This window comes from Callospermophilus lateralis, chromosome 1 (genome assembly GCF_048772815.1).
Source record: "Callospermophilus lateralis isolate mCalLat2 chromosome 1, mCalLat2.hap1, whole genome shotgun sequence".
In the NCBI taxonomy this organism is placed as follows: Eukaryota; Metazoa; Chordata; class Mammalia; order Rodentia; family Sciuridae; genus Callospermophilus; species Callospermophilus lateralis.
The window spans coordinates 192,427,995-192,445,871 of NC_135305.1; the positions used below are offsets into that span (position 1 = coordinate 192,427,995).

Below are 17,877 nucleotides of genomic sequence, written 5' to 3' on the forward strand. Positions count from 1 at the left end.
TGAAAAAGCTCTGGCTATGCTCAGCCACTCAATATTCTTGTGCATGCTTTGTTCTTTTACACTTTCATGCCTTTGTTCATGGGGTTTCCTTTTCGTACATGTTCATTTCCTCCTTCATCTTGCCATAGTGAATACCTACTTATCCTCACAGGCTTAGCTCAAATGCTTACTGCTCCATGCATCTTTCATAGAGTCCACCTTTCCTAAAAGTTGTTTTCTCTTTTATGTTCTCCTTAGTACTTGTACATTTATTATTACATTAATCACATTGTGTTAAATTTATCAAGGATTTTATGCAACTTGGTTTTATCTGTATTTCTGTAAACTTAAGTCTAGTGAGTGTTTCATGTTCATGTTTTGTGCACAGTGCTTAAATTTAGTATATGTTTGAATTAATGTTCAAATAAAGGTAAATTCATGTATTTAAGAAATATAAAGTGCACAGTATTCTGTGCTAAGAGCTCAATATTGGGTCATAGGAAGTAATCTATGATTTCCAAATAAGGGACCATAGATTTAGAGTGATTGTTTAATTTGCCTAGTAAAAAGTGGTAGAACTGTCTGACTAAAACTTGAGTGTCCATAACCATACATATGTATGAATGACTTTGAATGAAAAGAAAAACTAATGTATAAATTGTGAACTTAAGACTGTATAATTTTAAAGAGCCATTCAATGTTTTCTGCATTTTATTTTTTATGGAGTATCTAGTTCAATGTTTTAGCTGAGTTCCATAGTAGAAAAACAGAAGTTGAGTAAATCAAGTGTTGTTCTTAGTACAGCTTTGCATTTGTCAAAGTCTGCATAAAGTCCCTATGAAGACTAATTTTGGGCTACTTAGGAATGATTTCATAGGAAGCCTTTCAAAGACTAGCATTCTTATGACATTTTCTTTCTCCTTGTCATTTACATCTTTTGAATGTGGCAATAATTTTAAACACCAGCAAAGTGTTGGAGAAAAGGTAATAGAAACAGTGAGATTCTTAAGATGAATAAGCATTTCATAATCGGTAGTACAAATTCTATTAGCCTGGATAAAATATACCAAATCTAATACTAAGAGGTTTAAGTTAGATGTGATTGAAAATGAGTATCACTTTTTAAGTAATAATGACGTTTTCTTAATGTTAATTTATCTTTTCAGTATTATCCACTGTGAGACTGAAGTTCCTAAGAAAATATGAAAACTTTATCTACCATTTAAAAGTAATCTTTTAATCCCCTTAACATTTTATAATAGACTATCATAATGGATTTTTCTAAGCTTTCCATTGATGTGGTGCCACAAACTTAAAAAATACTTTCTCCTCTATAGAAGTCCATTGATTGCAAAATAGACAAAATACTAGACAGTTAAGTGACCACAATTCCTTTTTGCTTACTTCCAAATCTCTTATAATTTAATTATTTGCATTATTGATATTGTCAAATTCCTCAATTATTGTTGTTTTTGTAGAGATTTTTTTAAAGTGCATTTTGTGAAGAATAGTTTAAACAATTTAATTTACAAGCTTGTTTATCTAGAAGTAAAACTCCAATACATCGCAATATGGCGAAGGTTAATGAATAAATGAAAGGTATCTTCATGAAACCCTTTTAGTTATGGGACCTCAAACCTTTCTAGCAGGAGGCCTCACATCCCATTTAGGACTAGCTTACATATGGTCTGAATGAGTATTCCAATGTCAGTTGATATTAAGTACTAGTAAAGCCCATTTTTGTTATTTAATAAAAATGAATAGAAGGACCTTGAATCAATGTACATAAAAATTAGAGTCTTTCATCTCATCATTTCCAAACTTGACACAATATTCCAGATGGGTTAAATTCCTAAATGTAAAAAGAAGGAAACAAATATATTGGCAAATACAGAGAATTTATTTAAAATTTGGGTCAAACAAACTTTTTTATTTGGTTAGACATAAAATGCAAGTCATATAAAAATTTTTAAATTCCTGTATGATAAAAATATAAAGTTAAAAGACACACAAGAAACTGGGTGAAAATGTTTGCAACATATATAACAAACAGGCAATATCCATAATATATCAACATTTCCACCTAATCAATAGAGAAAATAATCACGTATGAGTATCTCATAGGATTTCCAATAAATGGAAATATAAATAGTAAAAGCTCACTAATAGTCAGGGAAATGTTAATTAAAACTATAATAAGATAACTCTTTGAATAGATTTGAAAATAAATGAATCATTGTTAATATCTGTTGTGTATGAATGCTGAAATCAGCACTCTTATATGTTGTTGGTAAAGTGTAAATTGGAACAAACGTTTTTATAGGGCCATTTGGAATCATCTATTAAAATAAAAATACTTATAACTTTTGATCCATCATTTCTACTTCTAGTTATCCTTCCAAGAAGAATACATGCTCATATACGTGAATTCATTAGTGTGTGATAATATTTGTTACCATATTAATAAAAAAGTGGAAAAATATCAGACTTCTTGAGAGAGTATTAGTCAAATAAGCTACGTTTCATTCATTCTGTGTATGCTATGCAAAGTCAATAGTGAGGGGAAACAATGTCTAAAATGCATAAACATAATTGCAAAAAGATGAAAATATCAAATATATAAAAACATGAATAGGTGTATACGTAAAAATTATCTGGAGAATACACACTTTAATTTAGAGTGGTTACTTTCAGGGAAGGATGTGATTGAAGTTAAGGGTGGTTTTATTTTGAAAAAGAAAATTATTCAGTCATTTTAAGAAGATAAATATAGGGCTGAGGCTGAAGCTCAGAATACTTGCTTAGCGTGTGTGAGGCACTGGGTTCAGTCCTTTGCATTGCATAAAAATAAATAAAATAAAGGCATGGTATCCATCTACAACTATAAAAATCTTCTTTTAAAAAAAGAAGATAAATATAGTTTCTATCAATGTAAGTCTTTAATCAATTAAAACCATGGAAGAAGAAAGATACCAAGTTATTTCTTCTTGAAAATATAGTTAATATATTTCTTTATTATGTCACAAAGCGAAGTTCATGTCATTAAAACCAAGGAGGTACTTCTTCATAATGGATTTTGAGTAGTTCTGACCCAACATTCTGAATATGAGAATCAAAAATACAATATCTGGCTTCATTCAATAAATCAAGGCAGAATAAATGACACAAACAAAAGAATAAGAAACATCCAAATATAGCTTTAGGACAAAACTTAATAGAATGTAAGATACTTTGGGAATGCAACTGGAAGAATATTTAGAAGATTATTTGGTTTAATTTTTTTTTCCTGCAGTACTGGAGATTGATCCCAGGGATGCTTTGCCACTGAGCTTTATCCCAACCCTTTTTTATTCTTTATTTTAAGACAGAGTCTTGCTAAAATGCTGATGCTGGCCTCAAACTTGGGATCCTCCTGCCTCAGACTCCTGAGTAGCTGGGATTACAGACAAGCAACACCTATCATTTGTTGTTAATTTTTACTTCCTTTACAAGGAAGTAAAACGTATTCAGTTTTCAAAAGCATATGCATCAGAAAAATTATGTCACTTATTTTTAATTTTTATTTCTTTTTAGTTATAAATGAAGAGTAGGGTATATTGACATATTTATACAAACAGGAAGTATGTTTTATTCTAATTAGGATCATGTACATACCTGTGGATGTACATGATTTGGAGATTCACTATGGAGATTCATATGTGTACATAGAAAAGCCATGTTATATTTCTTCCATTGTCTTTTTGGTGTCTTTCCTTGCTTCCTTCCCTTCCTTCCCCTTTGTCTAATCAGCTGAACTTCTATTCTTCCCCTATCTCTCCTTGTTGTGTGTTAGCATCCACATATCAGAGAGAACATTTGACTTTTGATGTTCTGAGGATCTGTTTATTTTACGTAGAATGACAGTCATCGAGTCATTCTTTTTTTATGGCTGAATTATATTCTGTTGTGTGTGTGTATATATATGTGTGTGTGTGTGTGTGTGTGTGTGTGTGTGTGTGTGTGTGTATAAAATCACGTTTTCTTTATCCATTCATCTGTTCAAGAGTAGTTGTTATTTTACAAACTGATTATTAGGTGCTAGTCTCAGATATTCTTATTCAGTATCTGGGGGAATTCTCAAACTTTCCACTTGTGAATAAAGTTGAGATTAAGAAACATCTGTCTTCATCTTCATCCTATTACCACTGCCAAAGTTTCTAGCATACAGTATACACTCAAAAAAGATTGCTTGATTGGGTGACTGACTGAAGTTATTCAATATTATTTGTAGTAATAATTGTGAATAAAAGGAATATTTAGGTTAAAAGATATTATTTAAATAATTGTTGGTATATCTATATAATGAACTGTGTGGAATATTTCACGTAATTAAAAATATTTACAACTTATGAAAAATAAGTCATGAAAAATACATGCTGATGTACAGAATGTGTAATTCACTTCCTACATTAAAAAGTGCAACAGCTTACCAGTTCTAGTAAAATAGCTTGCCAGATCTGGTAATATAAATCATATAACATGAATAATCTTACCTTCATTCCTGCTATGTATAACCAGAAGTAATGAAATATAACAAACATTGTTGCTTATATATAGCTGAGCCATAAAAAAAGGAAAAATTTTCAAGGGTCAGAAAAGAAGAGAGAATGGAAAACTAGAGGAGTTATCATCTAAGTTGATGCTGTTTCTCCCATTTAGGGAATGGGAATATAAAAAAAGGGGAAATGAGAGATGAGTAGTTGGTAGACCCCATAATCTAAGGATTTATGTTTTGACAGAAAATGAGGATTTGAGTACTAGTGAACTATAAAATTGGAACTTGAATTGCCTTCTTATAGTACAGTCTGTCAAAGGGCTTACTACAATTAGAGAGGCCTTTAAGCTTTTTTTCTTTTTTTAAATCAGAACAAAGGAATACAAAGATACCTGTTTGCCTTTATATGGTATGGGCTTTAAGAATCAATTACCCTTAGGGAATTTTGGATTTAATATCTGTAATAGGTACTTGTTTTATTTAAAAAATTAATAAAACATTGATCCCATGACAGTAATGCTTCTGGGTCTTACAGAAGTAAACACAAAATTTTATACTCATTTCAAGTCACAAAAGTATTTCCACAGAAAAAAACCTGGTTAGAGATGTATTTACTTTAAAAATTTACAGAAATTACAAGGAAGTAAGCTAACAGGACATTCAACAAATTCAGCTAACAGCAATTATACCTAAGAAAAGAACAGGATGCTATAAATAAATACAAAATGAATTTCAATAGAGTTCTGTATATGGAAAGGTCTTTGAAGTTAACAACTCAACAATAGATTAATCTTAATTGAGGAGAGAGGAGCTAAGGAAATAACCATGGAGGTAGTGCAGGGAAATAGTTTTTAAATATATGGAAGTGATTTCTGCTACTTTTTATTTTATTTACTTTTATTGGTGCATTATAATTAGTGGGATTTGGTGCATATCTGTATGGCACAATAAATTAATATGATTTGGTTAATTTAATTCCCCAGTATTTTCCCTTTTGCTTCCTCTTCCTGATTGCTTTCCTGTACTCTACTGTTTTCATAAGAAATACCCTCCATCACTTTTTTTTTCTCTTTCCTCTCTTAGCTTTCACGTATGAGAGAAACCATGATCCTTGATTTTCTGAGTTTGGCTTATTTTCATTTTGCTTAACATAGTGCTGTCAAGTTCCATCTATTTTCCTTCAAATGGCATAATTTCATTCTTAAATTATAGCTGAGTAAAATTCCATTGTGTATATATATCACATTTGCTTATATATTCGTCCACTGATGGACACCTAGGGTGGCTCTATAATTTGGCTGTTGTGAATTGTGATGATATCAACATGGGTATGCATGTATCACTATTTTATGCCGACTTTAATTCTTTAGGATAAATACCAAGGAGTAGTAAAGCTGAAGCATGTGGTAGATCCATTCCTTGTCTTTTGAGGAAACTTTATATTGATTTGCATAGTGATTGTACTAATTTATAATCTCATCAACAGTGTTTAAGTGTTCCTTTTTCCCCAAGTGCTCTTCAGCACTTATTATTATTTGTATCCTTGATGACTGCCATTCTAACACTAGTGAGGTGAAATCTCAGTGTAGTTTTGAAATGAATTTTTCTAATTGCTGAAGATGTTGAAAATTTTTTGGTTATTTGCATTTCTTCATTTGAAAAGTGTCTGTTTAGTTGATTTGCCCATCAATTAATTGAGTTATTTAGTGTTTGGGGTATAATTTTTTTTAGTTCTTTATATATTTTAGATATTAATTTTCTCTTGGAAGAGTAGCTGGCAAAGATATTTCTCCTATTCTGTAAAGCAGGACAAAATGGAAAGTACGGTCAATTGGAGTTTTGTTGATACAGACTAGATAGATGCACTTCCAAGATAGGGGTGGCACATAGTTCTAAATGGGAATTTCTGGTGGCTAGAATGCTGAAATTTTATTAGGTGGCATCTGCTTAGTAGAGATTAGATCAATGCATTCTACGTCCAGAAAAATGTTAATTTCTGCTGGGTGTTTGGGTCTCAGGGGCCTACAAAATGACAGCAAGATTACCAACTTTCCATGGGTCTGTTCTCCACCACCCATGAATAGGGCCTTCCCAGACTCAGTCCCCAAGTATAATTATTTTTGCTTGTTCAGTATTCTCGTTCTTATTAGCTGACATGAATCACCAAACTCAAAGGGAAAATGAGTCGCACTCTCCTATATCTCTGAACTGAATCCCCTTGGCTTTCTGTGCTTGTTTCAATTGCATTCTGGCTAGGTCAGTGTGGCAATATTTGCTGTGATCCCCAGGTCTCTGTATCAGCAAGCTTTGACTAAAATAAAATTGTATAAAAAATCAATAATAAAATAATAAACCTCAAATACAGAGACCCTCTCAAAAATTTTTAAGTGTAAATTACTCCTGGGCCCAAAGATAAACAGAATTGAAATTGAATATTTAAAATTGAGTAATATTTAGTAATACTTAGAGTGGAAAGTAAAGCCTTCAATGCTCATATTAGAAAAGATTGGAAATTAATTAAGCATCAATGAAAAGAAAAAAGAATTCTAAAGAAAATAGAAAGAAGGGATAAGGGAAATGTATTAAGTCGAATTTCAAAACTAATTTTTAAAACATCTCTGACAAATTAAAGAATAAATGAGAGAAGGCATAAACAAATTTCAGAGTAAAAGAGAGAAATGTAATAAATCCATTCACTTCAATTGCAGTTTACATTGCTCCTTATAAATTTCCTTACCAGTTCAAGAATTAAGCAAGTAAAAATTAAATGTTATTGGCAAAGTTTTATATTTTCTGATATATTTAAGTCTTCCTGTTTTTAGATTTTCTATTCTTTCAGTATGATAAACAGTGCTTCAATGAATATTTTTGATTTTTATAACTATGGTTGGTATCTTTTATGTTTATTTTCTTTGGATATATTCACATAAGACATATTAAAATATATTGGCAAATTTCTAAAGCAATTTATAGTGGCCCAAGGAAGGTATATGACATGCATAAGTAAGTTTCTAAATATATCACTAACTCATGAATTAAAGACTTCTTTAAATGGTGTTAACTTACATGTTTTACTAGCTTGTGGATATGGTATACCAAAGGCTTTTTTTTTTCTTTTAAGAAATAGGTTTGGTATAGCAAATAAGTTGTCAATAATTAGTTTTACTTGTAGTTAGTTGTATTATTAGTTTACATGTAACTATTATTATTGATGTTATGTTTTGGAAGCTTAGTCATACAATTCTAACTTTATATGTGTAGCATTTTCATAATTAAAAAACTCTGAAAACAATTTGGAATTTTAATAGATTAAAAGGTAAATGACATAAGAAATCCCTTTAAATTCTGATTAATTTTAAATCTTATATGGTAAAATTAGAAAAAGAAAAAGAATTGTCAAGCCATGCTTTATGAATACTCAAGGAACAATACAGTCTAATAGTTAAGATCACAAAATTTAAAACTAAACTACCTGCATTTAAATCTCAACTCTACTTTATCATATCTCTGGATCTTTAAAAAAAAATTTTACTTTTCTTATCTCAAATCTACCCTGTAAAAATGAGCATTATAAGGTAATTGGGAATACTATGTGAAATGTGTAAATAAAGCACTTAGAATAATACCTAGAACATAGCTGTCATTCAATAAGGCTTAGCTGTTGACAGAAAATATTGGATACCTACCAGATGTGTGCTGTGTAGTAGGTTAATAGAAATTAACTAATCTCTACTCCTCATGTTGTCCATCATATTTTTCTTATTTTTATTTTTGGAGCAGTTTTTGCACAGTGATGTTTCCATTTTGTTCTTTTGTTTTTGTGTGGGTGGAAATTAAACGTGTTCAACATATATCTTCATGATACAGAGATGTTAGGCAAAGAAGAGTTATTTCTTTGATTTTGGATGGGATTTTCTCTCATACTTTTGAATGCTTATTTTTTATTTTCCTTTTTCTTATTTTTCAGATTAAATGTATGGAAAAAGGAAAAATTAATGATAAAATAACTAAGTTTTGTAACATTGCAATGGATTCTTCAGTGGAAAACAGTATGTATATAAACAGAGTATGGGTTCAATGTGAAAATGAAAGTTGTTTGAAATGGAGATTATTGTCAAGTGAGGATGCAGCCAAAGTTGATCACAGTGAACCATGGTATTGCTTCATGAATGCTGACTCAAGATATAATGAATGTTCTATTTCTGAAGAAGACTTTCCTGAAGAGACTCAGCTTCATCAAAGTGGATTTAAGATTGTTTATTCACAGCTCCCTCTTGGAAGCCTGGTTTTGGTAAAATTACAAAATTGGCCAAGGTAAGGCTTTTGTTGTTTTTTGCTAATTATTTAGGTGTAGTCTTGTTAGGTTTGTGCATTTTTTAAACCTTTTCAAAGGTTCAACTTTTTTTCTCTTTTGTTTATTTATTTATTGACTTCTGGTCTTATTATTCATTCCCTTATTTCTTTGAGGTTAATTTATTCTTTTTCTAGTTTTTAAAATTTAAAATTAGGTCATTGAGTACAAATCCTTTTTTCTTCTCAGTACAGACAATTTAAGTTTGAAATGGGTTTCAAATCAAGTGTTGTACCACTGACTTACAAATGAGTTCTAATTCAAATCTGTAATAGTTACTACCACTGAATGTTATTTTTTCGCCCACAGTGATGCATCTTCTGAATTCTTTGTGCACATTTGAAAAGAACATATATAATTGTCTGTCAAGACAAATAATTTTTTTTTAAGATTTGTATGGATTTTTACCAATATAGCTCAGTGTTTTGCATTTCCCCCAATATGTGATTGATTTTCCCAAATATTCAGTGTGCATTTTCAGTTTAAAATTCCAAGTTTTATTTATTTATTTTTATTTTTAATTTTTTTTTGAGAGAGAGAGAGAGAGAGAGAGAGAGAGAGAGAGAGAGAGAGAGAAAGAGAGAGAAGAATATGAATCTTTTTTTTTGTAGATGGAAACAACACAATGCCTTTATTTTTATGTGGTACTGAGAATCAAACCTGGGTCCTGCCGGTCCTAGGCGAGCACTCTACCGATGAGCCACAATTCCAGCCCCAAGTTTTATTTTTAATTTTCTTAGTTGCTCTAGCTCATGGCTTTGATTTTCTTATTTCAGAACTCCATCTTATTTATCTTTTATTTTCTTTATTCATTTTATGTATTCATTTTTTCATGAATTGTTTTTGTCTTTTCAATTATATTTACATATAAATATTTTTTTTCTTTTCCATGTTTTATTTTTCTGAAGGTATTACCAATAGATTTTCTATTCTTTCCAATCTATTATTCTTTATTAAAATTAAAAAAAAAAAAAAGCAGTTACCACGGGCTAGAGAACTGCTTTCGGGGAGACTCCAGGTTTGGTTGCATGTGGCTGTACCCATTTTGGGACACCAGCCAGGGGCTGGGACCTGCGTGCAAGCAGGTTTACCACCATAAGAGCATCTGTCTGGGGACTCCAGGTGGACCTCCAGGTCCAGTGTGGGGGTGCCTGTAGGTTTGGAGAAGCCTGGGGTCTTCCTGCTGAGAGTGCTGGTGGCCCTGGTTTCGCAGCTGCATCGTGGGGTTGCTCCTTTGCATGAGTGTATCCCTGGTGGTCTCTCTGCAAGTAGGAACAGCACTGACATCTTGGGACTGCAGTGTGGCTGAGCCTGAAGTATCTGAAGCCCAGATCTGTGGGATAGAGACTGGGTTTGCAAGGACTGATTTGGGTTTGGTGATCCCAAGAGACATTAGAGACAGGGCTGAGAAATGGTTGAACACTGGCAAAGACAGTTCGACTTTCTAGCAAGATTTATTTTATTTTAGTTTTTTATTCACTAATATCTCTACCATATTTGGAACAGGATGTTTTTTATGCATCAGTATGTGGAGGACATTGACATGAATGGTGTTTTACATTTTTGTTGTATTCTTATGTCTTTAATTTTTGTCTCTTTATTTACATCCTTCCTCTCTCTTTTCTATTTTCTTGGATTTTTCCCCCCCAAATTTTCTCCAACCAACAGCCAATCTCTGTTGGCTCCTCTTCCACTCTTCCTGTGAATTTTTACTTCTAGATTCTCTTCCTTCCTCGCAATTATTGCATACTGCACTACCTCTGTTCTCTCATCCACCATTTGAAATTGTAATTCGTTTAACAAATATTCTGTTTGTACTATAGATAGTTATTGAATTCATCATTTTGTTTTAATGTGAGATGACTTAGTGGGAGCTATTAGGTTTAAAGGTATATATTATCTACACTGGGTACTCTTTATTGGTCTCACCAGTAAAGGTGAAACTCTGGAAACCTTCAGGGACACTATAGGTCTATAGGGTAGAATTTGTCCTGCCTTAGATCTATACTTTTAGATGGGAAAACACATTAACAACATGAAAAAACAAGGGAATAAAGTTCCCCAGACAAATCAAGATGCTTCAACGATAGAAGCCACTGATAACACAGTAGAAGAAATGTCCAACAAGGAGTTCTGATTGTGTATAGTTAAATTGATATGTAAAGTGAAGGATACTATAAGGAGTGAAATCAAAGAAAAAATATGAGAAGAAAAGATCACTTAAATAAAGATCTAGAGATTATGGAATAAAAACAGGCAGAAATCCTCAAAATGAAGGAATCTGTAAACCAAATTATAAATTCAATAGAAAACATTACCAACAGACTAGACCACTTGTAGGACAGAACCTTAGACAATGAAGACAAAATATGTAATCTTGAAAGTAGAGTTGAACATGTGGAGAAGATGGTAAGAAACCATGAACAGAACATCAAAGAATTATGGGATAATATGAAAAGACCAAATTTAAGAGTTATCAGAATAGGTGAAGGAGCAGAGATACGAACCAAAAGAATGCATAATCTTTCAATTATATAATAGAAAACTTCCCAAACCTAAAGAATGGAATGGAAAATCAAATACAAGAGGCTTACAGAACCCCAAATGTACAAAATTACAGCAGACCCACAGCAAGACACATTTTAATGAGAATGACTAACACACTGACTAAAGATAAAATCTTAAAGGATGTGAGAGAAAAAAATCAAATTACATATAGGGGGAAACCAATTCAGATATCAACTGATTTCTCAACCCAGATCCTCAAAGCTAGGCGGTCCTGGAATAATATATTTCAAGCTCTGAAAGAAAATAGATGCTAATCAAGAATTTTATATAAAGCAAAATTAAGTTTCATATTTGAAGATGAAGCTAAAACTTTCCATGATACACAAAAATTGAAAGAATTCACAACTAAAAAGCCTACACTACAGAGCATTCTCAACAAAATCTTCCATGAGGATGAAGTGAAAAAAAAAAAAAAAGTGAAAACCAGCAAAGGAAGTGGGTACACTGAAGGGACATACAACCAAATGAGAAACTAAGACAAACCAAAAACCAGAAATAAATCAAAATGACAGGGAATACAGGAATACAAATCATATCTCAATAATAACCTTGAATGTTAATAGCCTAAACTCATCAATTGAAAGACATATACTGGCAGATTGGAATAAAATTTTAGCAAGACTCCAACAATATTTAGTTTTGAAGAGACTCACCTCATGGGCAAAGACATCCACAGACAGAAGGTGAAAGGATGGGAAAAAAACTTATCATTCATATGGATTGCATAAACAAGCAGGGGGTTCCACTCTCATTTCTGATAAAGTAGACTTCAAACCAAAGTTAATCAGAAGAGACAAAGAAGGACATTTCATACTTCTTAAGGGAAGTATATATAAGCAGGACATAACAATTATAAATATTTGTGCTCCAACAATGGGGCATTTATGTACATCAAACCCTTCTCAATTTCAAGAGTCAAATAGACCACAGTACAATAATACTGGGTGACTTCAACACACACCTCTCACTACTGGACAGATCTTCCAAACAAAAACTAAGTAAGGAGATTATAGAACTAAATAATACAATCAATAATTTAGACTTAAAAGACATATATAGAATATTTTGTCCATCAATGAGCAAATATACTCTCTTCTCAGCAGCACATGGCTCCTTCTCTAAAATAGACCATATTTTATGCCACAAAGCAACTCTTAGTAAATTAAAAAAAAGAGAGAGATAATACCCTGCATTCTATCAGTCCACAATGGAATGAAATTAGAAATCAATGATAAAATAAAAAATAGCAACTACTGTAACAAATAGAAACTAAATAATACACAATTGAATGATGAATGGACAGTAGAAGAAATCAAGGATGAAATTTAAAAAATTCTTAGAGGTAAATGAGAATACTGATACAACATATCAAAATCTCTGGGACATTTTTTGAAGGCAGTGCTAAGAGGAAAGTTTATTGCATTGAGTGCATTCATTAAAAGAGTAAAAAGTCAGCAAATAAATGACCTAATACTGCATCTCAAAGCCTTAGAAAAAGAAGAACAAACCAACACCAAAAGCAGTGGAAGAAAGGAAATAATTAAATTAAGAGCTGAAATTAATGGAATAGAAACAAAAGAAACAATTGAAAAAAATTGATAAAACAAAAAATTGATTTTTGAAAAAATAAATAAAATATATAAATCCCTGGCCATGGTAATGAAGAGAAAAAGAGAGAAAACTCAAATTTCTAAAATACAATATAAAGAAGGAAATATCACAACAGACATGTCTGAAATACAGAAGATAATTAAAAACTAATTTGAAAATTTATACTTTAATAAAATAGAAAATATCAAAGACGTCAACAAATTTCTAGAGACACATGACCTACCAAAACTGAATGAGGAGGACATACATGATTTAAACAGATTAATTTAAAGTAATGAAATAGAAAATGCTATCAAAAGCCTACCAACCAAAAAAGCCCAGGACCAGATAGATTCTCAGGTGAGTTCTACAAGACTTTCAAAGAAGAATTAACACCAATACTCCTCAAAGTATTCCATGAAAAGGAGGAAGCCCTTCCAAACTCATTCTATGAGGCTAATATCACCCTGATACCAAAACCAAACAAAGACACAACAAGGAAAGAAAACTTCGGACTAATATCCCTGATGAACATAGATGTAAAAATTCTCAATAAAATGCTGGTAAATCATCACAATATCAGATCTTAACTTCAGACTAATATCCCTGATGAACATAGATGTAAAAATTCTCAATAAAATGCTGGTAAATCGCATTCAAAACATATTAAATAGATAGTACACTATGATCAAGTGGGATTCATCCCAGGGATGCAGGGTTGGATCAACATATGAAAATCAGTAAATGTAATTCATCATACTAATAGACTTAAAAATAAGAATCATATGATCATCATTAATAGATGAAGAAAAAGCATTTGACAAAATACAGCATACCTTTATGTTCAAAACACTAGAAAATCCAGGGATAATAGGAACATAGGTTTACATTATCAAAACTGAACCCAAGGCCAGCATCACTTTAAAAGGAGAAAAATTGAAAGCATTCCCTTTAATAACTGGAACAACAGGGATACCCTCTTTCACCACTTCTATTCAACATCAGCCTTGAATCTCTAGTCAGAGCAATTAGACAAAAGAAAGAAATTAAAGAAATACAAATAAATAAAGAAGAATTCAAACTATCACAATTTGCTGGTGACATGATTCTATATCTAGAAGATCCAAAAAATTCCACCAGAAAACTTCTAGAACTAATAAATGAATTCAGCAAAGTAGCAAGATATAAAATCAACACCCATAAATCAAACACATTCCTATACATCAGTGATGACTCCACTGAAAAAGAAATTAGCAAACTACTCCATTCACAATAGCCTCAAAAGAAATGAAATAACTGGGAATCAACCCAACAAAAGAGGTGAAAGAACAGAACACTAAAGAAAGAAATTAAAGAAAAACCTCAGATTTTTTAAAAAATAAATAAAATATATAATAATGAAGAGAAAAAGAGAGAACACTCAGATGGAAAGATCTCTCATGCTTCTGGAAGACAGAATTAATATTGTCAAAATGGCCATACTACCAAAATCATTTATTCAGACTTAATGCAATTCCTACTAAAATCCCAATGACATTCTTCATAGAAATAGAAAAAGCAACTTATGAAATTTATTTGGAAAAATAAGAGACCAGAATAGCTAAAACAATCCTTAGCAAGAAAATTGAAGCAGGAAGCATCACAATATCAGATCTTAAACTATACTACAGAGCTATAGTAACAAAATTGGCATGGTATTGGCACCAAAATAGACTTGTAGACCAATGGTACAGAGTAAAGGCCACAGAGACTAACCCACATAAATACGGTTATGTCATACTAGACAAGGGTATGAAAATCATTCACTGGAGAAAAGATAGCCTCTTCAACAAATGGTGCTGGCAAAATTGGAAGTCCATATGCAGCAAAGTGAAATTAAACCTCTCTCACCCTGCACAAAAATCAACTCAAAGTGGATCAAAGACTTAGGCACTAGAACAGAGACTTTGTGCCTAATAGAAGAAAAAATAGGCCAAATTTTTACCATGTCAGCCTAAGATCTGACTTTCTTAACAATACTCCTAAAGCACAAGAAGTAAAATTAAGAGTCAATTAATAGGATGGATTCAAATTAAAAAGCTTTTTCTCAGCAAAGGAAATAATTAATAATATGAGGAGAGAGCCTGTGATTGGGAGAAAATCTTTACCACATGAACCTCCAATAAGTATTAATCTCTAGGATATATAAAGAACTCAAAAAACTGAACACCAAAAAAACAAATAACCCAATCAATAAATGGGCTTAGGAACTGAACAGACACTTTACAGAAGAAGAAATACAATTGATCAACAAATATATGAAAAAGGGTTCAACATCTCTAGTAATTAGAGAAATGCAAATCAAAACTACTCAAGATTTCATCTCACTCCTCTCAGAATGGCAATCATTAAGAATACAGGCAACAATAAATGGTGGCGAGATTGTGGTGAAAAGGAACACTCATATATTGCTGGTGGGACTGCAAATTGGTGCAACCACTATGGAAAGCAGTATGGAGATTCCTCAGAAAACTGGGAATGGAACTCCCATTTGACAAAGCTATCCAACTCCTTGGTTTATACACAGAGGCCTGAAAATCAGGGTACTATAGTGACACATCAATATTTATAGCAGCTCAATTCACAATAGCTAGACTATGGAACCAACCTAGGTTTCCCTCAATAGATGAATGGATAAAGACAATGTGGTACATATATTCAATGGAATATTACTCAGCTTCAAAGAAAAGTGAAATTATGGCAATTGCAGGTAAATGGATGGAGTTGGAGAATATCATGCTAAGCAAAATAAGCCAATCCCACAAAACCAAAGGCCGAATGTTTTCTCTAATATGTGGATGCTAATTCACAATAAGTGTGGGGCACTAGGGAAGAATAGCATTATCTTGGATTAGGTAGAGGGAAGTGATGGGAGGGGTGGAGAGGGGATGTGGGGATAGGAAAGATAATAGGATGAAATAGACGTTATTACAATGTGTGTGTGTGTGTGTGTGTCTACATGGCAAATATGATTCTGCAACATGTTCATTCAGAAAATGAGAAATAATATCCTATGTATGTATGATATATCAAAGTGCATAAATGTATTATACTCTCATGTATAACTAATTAAAACAAAAAATTTAAAACTGTCCATTAGATATGACAATTTTAAAAAACCTTTAGTCACTTTAAAATAGTTTTCTAATTTATATATATTTTTCATGCCTACATTATTTTATTGCCATTAGCTTAACTTGAAATTTCAGGTACAATTTTGATTTGTTTTAAGGCCTTGTCTCTCTGGACAGCTTTCAGTTTTTAATAGGAGTATTATTCAGTCTTGTCATAATAACTTTATATCAGTTTCTACCATGATCCTTTCTTATTGTATATTCTTATATAAAAACACATTCGTTTTCTTTTTTTTTTTTTAATATATTTCTTTTAGTTGTTGATGGAACTTTATTTTTATTGATTTACATGCGGTGCTGAGAATCAAACCCAGAGCCTCACACATGCCAGGCAAGTACTCTACCACTGAGCTACAGCCCCGCCCAGACCTTATTTTTATAGTCATTATTTTTTATATAATTTTTTTAGTTGTAAATGGACTCAATACCTTTATTTTATTTATTTTTATGTGGTGCTGGGGATTGAACCCAGTGCCTCACATGTACTAGGCAAGTGCTCTACCACTGAGCCACAACTCCAGCCCCTTTATAGTCATTGTTAACTATCATATTTATGTCTGTTTCCCAATACCATTATCTGTTCTGGTGCTCTTTAATTAATTAATTTGTTGCAGTGCTGGAAATTGAAACCAGTATCTCATGCTTACTGAGTAGTCACTCTACCATGCACTATATCCCCAGCTGCACTGGTGTTCTTTATTCCTGTAATTCTCCAATGAAATTATTTTCCAGCAACCTGAAGAACTACTTTTTTTAAAAATATATTTTTTAGTTGTTAATGGAACTTTATTTTACTTATTTATATGTGGTGCTGAGAATCAAACCCAGAGCCTCACATATGCTAGGCAAGTGCTCCACCACTGAGCTATAACCCCAGCTCCTGAAGAACTACTTTTAATGCTTCAGTTCCTATAGCAGTGAATTCTATCAGGTTTTTTTGTTTAATTTTCTTAAAAACTTTCTTATTTAATGTTCACTCATGGATGGTATTTCACTGGGTATAGAATTCTGGGTTTGAAGTTTTTTCTTTCAGCACATTAAGATATCATTCTTTTATTGTCTGATTGCCTTGGTGTCTGTTAAAAAGTCAGCCATCAGTTTTATACTCTTATTGTTGTGCCTTTTAAAGTAATGAGTCTCTCCACTCTTCCCAATCCCTGTGGCTGCTTATAAGATTTTCTCTGTTTTTAATTATAAACAATTTGATTATTATGCAATCTCATTCTTTCTCTCATTCTGGGACTCCAACTATACACACACACACACACACACACACACACATATATATACACACTCTATATCTACATATATATATATACACACATACACATACCTACACATGCACATACACATATATGTGTGTATATATATGTATATATATGATGTATATATATGTATATATATGTATATATATGATTTTTTCTGTGTGTATCACATATCTCCAGAGTTATTTTGTGTGTGTGTGGTGGGGTGGGTACTGGGAATTGAACCCAGAGGCACTTTGTCACTGAGCTATATCCCCAGCCCTTTTTATTTTATTTTATTTTTTATTTTTTTATTTTTTTCTCTTCACTTTTTTTGGGTGCATTTTATTTTTTTTTTATTTTTTTTTTATTGTTGGTTGTTCAAAACATTACATAGTTCTTGATATATCATATTTCACACTTTGATTCAAGTGGGTT

At 31.9% G+C, this 17,877-nt stretch overlaps 1 protein-coding gene across 1 annotated transcript in view; it reads left to right on the plus strand.

Annotated features, from left to right (window-relative positions):
• The window catches only part of Zcwpw2 (zinc finger CW-type and PWWP domain containing 2), a 140,234-nt gene that overhangs the window by 37,999 nt on the left and 84,358 nt on the right, over positions 1-17,877 (plus strand). Inside the window, exon 2 of the mRNA XM_076843076.1 lies at positions 8,481-8,827. Coding sequence (XP_076699191.1) covers positions 8,490-8,827 — 338 coding nt within the window. The 5' untranslated portion in view covers positions 8,481-8,489. The remainder of the gene's footprint in view (positions 1-8,480; positions 8,828-17,877) is intronic.